General features: G+C 46.1%; 1 protein-coding gene across 1 annotated transcript; it reads right to left on the bottom strand.

Moving 5' to 3' along the window:
- Nucleotides 1–54: 54 nt before the first annotated feature.
- On the bottom strand, nt 55–3,060 carry LOC125531502 (the record flags this gene model as incomplete). The annotated part of the gene is given in 11 exon segments (XM_048695891.1): nt 55–130; nt 254–510; nt 655–753; nt 902–1,097; nt 1,246–1,581; nt 1,687–1,773; nt 1,874–1,942; nt 2,050–2,136; nt 2,235–2,448; nt 2,532–2,758; nt 2,909–3,060. Coding segments are annotated over 5 exon segments (723 nt in total), but the record flags the coding sequence as incomplete, so codon positions are not given.
- Nucleotides 3,061–7,095: the final 4,035 nt, after the last annotated feature.

The raw sequence follows: 7,095 nt of genomic DNA, 5'->3' as shown, positions 1-7,095 counted from the left end.
GTGTGTCTGAAAGAAAACCAGGAATAACAAGGTGGCCGTGGATAGATAAATGACCTTGGTAAGGGGAATCTTCATCTTGACGCCATCATAGTGCCAGCAGATATGGAGCACACACGCGCCAGTTTCATCTCTGGTTTGGTGTTCAGACATTGCATGCAACAAATCGGGAAAGTCTTAGTCAGCAAGCTTTGGGATGCAAAAACGTGGAGGTAGTTTTTTGTGGCGGGTACCATTAGAGAGGGTGAGAAAGTACCTGCTAAAATTTTCTTCAGCTATGACTGGGTACTTGGTCACCCACTGGCCATCTTGCGTAGGCCATCCAGCATAATACTCATTAAGGCAGTCGAACAGCGCATGGTGAAGTTTCCAGGCAACCAACTCGAGCTTGTCTTTCGTTGGTTCGCTAGGACCATCACCTCTGATGAGTGGGTGAAGGATGTGGAGCTTCCTCTCCATCATGTCCCACATCAGTGCTATCCAGCCATCCTCCAGCGGGACTGGTAAGAAAAACTGCCAAACAAAATTAAGAAGTAAACACATATGAGGTCTGATACCATTCGTTTGTTGGCGAGCGCATGCAGTAAAAAAATCTAGCAAAAACAAGATGAGCAGCGGGCCACACTGATCTGCAAAAATAAGAGCATGGGTCTGTACCATCTGGCAGGAAGTTATGTCGTACGGGATTTCCTTGCCAATGAGCTGGTTCTGGATGGATATGTTTGTCACATATTCATGGTCCGCTAGGACAATTGTCTGTCATGGCCCGAAATGAGTAAAAAAATGAAGAAATTAGGATGCTAAGGCAAAAAAAAGTCGTCAATAGCTAGTTAAAAGGAATCAGGAACGGAGATGACTGAACTAAACAAATTGACACCACACGAAAGGGGGGGGGGTGATTTACCGCGAAGTCGGGTTCCATGTTGTGCCTCCATTTCATGTATGGGCATTCGGAATTGGCTTCCTGATCTGACTGTGTATACCTTCGCATGATGATAGACATGAGCTCGTGGTGGAGACCCCGCGTGCCAACTAACTGCTGACTCATAGCCAACCCAGAGATGCGTATAATCCTAGGGCTGGCGTGAATAATGTAGTTCCTGATGATGTTACCAAGATAGGCAACAAACAATGATATATCAGCTTATGCTCGAAAAAAAAGGGGCGAACACTGTAACAGCATGCAACACAAAAAACAGTTAATAAAAATGGTTGGAGATGTACGGCGAGGGTCGCCAAGACGTTCACCTCTGAAGATCTTGTTCAGGCAGCTTCGATAAATGGGCAGCAAGGAGGTCCGTGGTTGGACCATGCGGGGGTGTTGCACAACTCCCTTTCCCCATGGATCAGTTGCAAAACCATGCTGGAATACATACTTCCGCTTCTGTAAGTTGGTGCAACATTGGCCGAATACAGTAGCGGGTGTGTTGGCTGGGAGATCCGCATAGAGTTGAGCTATTGCCATTAGGTTAGTCTTGAAAAAATTGAATAGACCGCCCGATGCTCCTGATGAGGACTTCTTGCTGACAGATGTGCAATCGTCGACGTTGTGGGGGCGTTTCCGTTTGAGACCAGGTGACGTAGCTGCGAAAACGCGAAAAAATGATGAAAACAGGAACCATGCCTATGGGCCTTAGGCATGGGAAAAAAATCAAGAAACTGAGCATGAGGTGGTTAAGATAGTCAGACCTTCGTCATCAGACAATTCAAGCCTTTGCCCATGTATCCTTTGTGCAACCGGCGTGCTAAAGCGTACTGACTTGGAATTAGCGGATGCTGCAAAAGGGGATATTTACCTAGCTCAGTAATCTGGTGAGTACAGAGGGGAAAAAGATGCCTCACTTTTGTTTGAAAAAATACTGCACTAAGGGCTTACCTGATGCAGGACAATCATTAAAACCCCTCGTGTTGTGGGGGCGTTTTGGGTTGGGACCAGGTGATGTAGCTGCAAAACAAGAAAAAAATGATGAAAAAATTGAACCATGCCTATTGGCCTTTGGCATGGGGGAAACAAGCAAGAAACTGATCATGAGGTGGTGAAGATAGTCAGACCTTCATTATCAGACAATTCAAGCCTTTGACCATGTATCCTATGTGCCACCCGCGTGTTAAACCGTACTGCCTTGGAATTAGCGGGTGCTGTAAAAGGGGATATGTACCTAGCTCATTAATTTGGTGACTACACAGGCAAAAAAGATGCCTCACATATGTTTGAAAAAACTGCGCTAATGGCTTACCTGCTGCAGGACAATCATTAAAACCCCTCGCGCGACAACACACACATCATGTGGCGGGTGAATTGATTACTTTATCTGATAACTTGTACATATCCATCTGCAACCCATTTTTCGCTTCTAACAGAGCCTGCTGGATGGAGTTGCTAGCTTTCGTCAAGTGCATAATGGCCCTAGAGTTGTGCTGTTTTAATACCATGGTGATCTCATCAGTTACCTGCATGGGGCAAGCGGCGCGGGTGGGTGGGTAAATTTAGGTAAGAATAGCAGAAAAAAGAGTGCTGTGGGAGACAATCTTACTGAAACATGAACATCACACATACAAGGTGTGGGTACTTCTCCCGGAGGTATTTAGCAAATTCTAGTGGACCAGGAACTGCACCAATGGCTGTTGGGGGAGTGTTGTTCCGCTGCTGAGCAGCCGGTGGCGTGCCGGAGAGCCTAGGCTGCCTCTTGAGTATCAATGACGTCGGGGCCTGAGACTGGTACTTCTGCCGTGTGTAGCAAACGGTCGAAGCATCTGTTATCTAGCACAAAGAATGAAAACGTAAGGGGGAGACCCAGCATGAGTACGAGCATTAAACTGTATTGCATTGGCAGACACAGGAAAATTCACATGATGCAACAAGAAAAAATACAGATAAAGGTCACAAATAGTAAAAAGGGGGGTGTGCTACATTAGCATGCGAGTAGGACTTAGATCCTTTGACAGGATCGAGAGCCATGGTCAGCATTCGGCTAAACGATTCAGGGTCGAAGTCGCTTATCCTGGGGAGCATGTTGTGTGCCTTGTTAAAGATGCCCAGATCAAGATTGTCCAGCAAAAAATCTGCAATAATACGAGAATGCATGTCATTCTTGCTGAATGGAAAAGGTAATGTGGTCTTGCAAACAATACTGACAGCTGTGATCAAAAAGTTAACTTGCCTGGAAGAACAAATGGCAACCGGTTAGATCAGTGGACAAACTATTGGCCATCATATCTCTCTTGACCTTCTTCACTGCAGCTAGCAGATGCTGGAGAACATACTCACACCAATTGAATTGATCTATCGACTCGGTGTTTGCTATTGCCCCCCAGAAATCGATAGTAGCGTAGTTATGCTTGGTTGTAGGCACTAGCACATGTCCCATGACAAAAATGACGAAGGCAATCTGGAAACAATCTTTCTCTAGCTTGCTTGAATTCTCATTGATGTCCCGTAGAAGAAAATCTTCGGCTGCCCGCAAGCTGTGGACGCCTGTTTTGTTCATCTGCAAAGTTGTCTTTATGAAATGAACTGCCTCAGGGTTGATGTTCGCATCTCTGCCTTTCACATTACGATGGCCACATGGGATCCCAAACACCTTGTAAAGATCCTCGGCGTAGAACTTGATAACCTTATTATCCCTAAGCTTAATCTCCCTGCGACTGACGCTGACTCTGCTCATTATCCACGCGCCGCACTTCAGATTTAGTTTCTGGATGTCCGGCAGCTTCAGCATCCCTCCAAACCCAGTTTGCTCTACTAGCCATCTCTTGTATTCATCAAAAGTCTTGATTACGCTCACCGCGTGCTTGACCGATATGCGTGAAGTTGGCGGAGGTGGCTCTCTCTCCCCGGCGCTAGATGAGGAGCCATATGGGCCTTGCGCGGGCACCGGATGAGCTGCATCCGGTTGCCCACCGCCAGATCCATCCGCGTCTGCTCCGCAGCTGCCGGACTCAGAGCTGTGTTCGTCCTGCGGACGACAGGGCGCGGGGCAGCGATTAGATCCACTTGAATGTGAAATCTAGCAAAATGCAGGGAATAGATCTGAATAATCCCATCTGGAAAAGAGGGGGGAATACCATGGTGTTGTGACTCCAGTGTGGCGCCGCCGCCGCCTGGATGGGAGGATTCGCCGCCAGATGGATCGGCTAGTAAATTTCTCGCCAGAGGCTGGTTGAGTGGGGGGTTGTGTTGTGTGGAGCGAGCTGGGGCGTGGGTGAAAGCAAGCAGCGCCGCGTGCCTTCGGTCGTGTATGACTGAAAAGTGGGGCAGAGATCAGTGCAAGCATTGCCGCGTGTCCACGACCTGGATGGACTAGAACGACGGTGCAATCGTGTACCTGCAAAATTAAACAACATTTTTTTAATGAACAATGTGAAGCTAAAATAACTACCGCCCTGCAAGCGGGTTTACAATAAGTTAAAGAAGATCGTCTGATATAAAAATCTGGACAATTTGAAAACTGTTGTGACCAAGGATAACAAACAAACCATACTGCATTACAAAAGTACGGCAGGCCATTACATAAAGTAGGTCGACATGTGCGCACGTACATATTTTGTTCTGAACGACTGGCTGGGTAAACAGGCTTAGCGGTAGGGGGAGCCACCCCTGAATTAATTTACCTATCAAACTAAACAGACGCATAACAGGCGTCTCGACGCGATCCATCAGACACATAGTGAGTACAGTTTCAGCCTGACCCACTCCTACTTAGCAAGCACAACCACCATAACGAGCGCGGTTAACCTATTAATAAAATAATATAATATGCTATTTTATATTATTTTCGGGACTAACTTATTAACCTAGAGCCCATTGCCAGTTTCTGCTTTTTCCTTGTTTTTGAGATTCACAGAAAAGGAATACTAAACGGATAAAAGTTCACGATGATTTTTCTTGGACCAGAAGACGCCCAGGGGACTGGAGTACAAGTCAGAAGAGCCATGAGGCGGTGGCAAGGGTGGAGGGTGCGCCCTAGGGGCCCCCCTACCTTGTGGGCCCCTCGGTGACCCCCTGACCTAGCTCTTCCTCTTATATATTCAAAAATATTCCAAAACCTTCAGAAGCATTCACGAAAATACTTTTCCACCTGCCGCAACCTTCTGTTCCGGTGAGATCCCATCTTGGGGCCTTTTTCGGCATCCTGCCGGAGGGCGATTCGATCACGGAGGGCATCTACATCAACTCTATTGCCCTTTCAATGAAGCGTGAGTATTTTACCTCAGACCTACGGGTCCATAGCTAGTAGCTAGATGACTTCTTCTCTCTCTTTGATTCTCAATACCTTATTCTCCTCGATGTTCTTGGAGATCTATTCAATGTAATCTTATTTTGCGTTGTGTTTGTCGAGATCCGATGAATTATGGATTTATGATCAGCTTATCTATGCATATTATTTGAATCTTCTCTGAATTCTTATATGCATGAATTGTTATCTTTGTATTTCTCTTCGAATTATCGGTTTGGTTTGGCCAACTAGATTGTTTTTTCTTGCAATGGGAGAGGTGCTCAGCTTTGGGTTCAATCTTGCGTGATTTCACCTAGTGACAAAGTAGGGGTAGCGAGACACATATTGAATTGTTGTCATCGAGGATAAAAAGATGGGGTTTTCATTATATTGCTTGAGTTTATTCTCTACATCTTGTCATCTTACGTAAGGCGTTACTCCGTTCTTTATGAACTTAATACTCTAGATGCATGCTGGATAGCGGTTGATATGTGGAGTAATAGTAGTAGATGCAGGCAGGAGTCGGTCTACTTGACACAGACATGATGCCTATATTGCATAATCATTGCCTTGGATATCATCATAACTTTGCGCTTTTCTATCAATTGCTCGACCGTAATTTGTTCACCCACCATATTATTTTCCTTCAAGAGAGAAGCCTCTAGTGAAACCTATGGCCCCTGGTCTATTTTCCATCATACTAGTTTCCGATCTACTATTTTGCAATCTTTTATTTTCAGATCTATAAACCAAAAAACCCAAAAATATTTTATCTTTTGTTTAGTATTATCTATCTCTATCAGATCTCACCTTTGCAAGTGACCGTGAAGGGATTGACAATCCCTTTATCGCGTTGGGTGCAAGTGTTTGATTGTTTGTGCAAGTGCATCTATTGGGGACTTGCGCGTTTCTCCTACTGGATTGATACCCTTGTGTTTTAACTGAGGTAAATACTTATCTCTACTGTGCTACGTCACCCTTTCCTCTTCAAGGAAAAAACAACGCAAGCTCAACAAGTAGCAGCGGTGTCGAAGCCAAAGCTTGTGGAACGCCACCAAAATCTCACGTATACTTCCCAAGTATCCCCAATGAATGAGCCTCGAATCACTCGAGGTTGGTTTTGAAGGCGACCACCACACCTTACATACGTCTCTAGAGCACATCACAATCAAGGAAGCTTCCGGATGTGCCTCTAATCATCTAGGAGCCCAAGCTAAAAAAATAACAAGTTAGTGAAGATGAACGAGTCGGTGGAGCATAAGTTGGTTTGGTAAGAATGTAGATCGGGTGAATCTCCTCCAATGCCCAAAGTGTCAGAGTGTATGGGTGGAGGCGGCGGAGATCTCGAGCTTTTAGGGTTTGGCAAAGGTGGGGAAAAGCTTGAGAAAGATTAGGTCAAGAGGTGGAAGAAGGGGGTACAAATACCCCCAAGAAGCAAAGTACGCACGCACGCACACGCCTCAAAAACACAGGTACTTAGACACATCGAGGATTAGTCGAGCCTCTGATTCCTGCTCTGCACCCTTCTTCTCCATCTCCGACGAGATGAGCTCCGCCTTGGTCCAAGTTCAATTCCTTGTATCCGGCAGGCAATTTATCAACTTATTCTAGCCCAGCCTTCCTCTCCACCACGTTGACCACCTCTATTGTCCAATTTCAGGAAAGAATGACCACAAGCTATCACACGCATACTGCCGATCGGCTCTATATCGCCCCCTCCCAGAGCTCTGTGCGGGGAAGAACAGAGGGCGTGCAAATAAGCCGACACCGGGTTTCAGGGTTTTTTCTACATATGTACTCATCACCGGCTAACCTGGTGGGTCTCGTGGGTCGATGTGGCAACGAACCAAGCGACATGTCGGTTAGTCAACGCTGACCAATC

This window comes from Triticum urartu, unplaced genomic scaffold, assembly GCF_003073215.2.
Source record: "Triticum urartu cultivar G1812 unplaced genomic scaffold, Tu2.1 TuUngrouped_contig_7287, whole genome shotgun sequence".
NCBI classification, from domain to species: Eukaryota; Viridiplantae; Streptophyta; class Magnoliopsida; order Poales; family Poaceae; genus Triticum; species Triticum urartu.
Note: the sequence above shows the minus strand (reverse complement) of the source record. Positions and strands in the feature narration are given on the sequence as shown.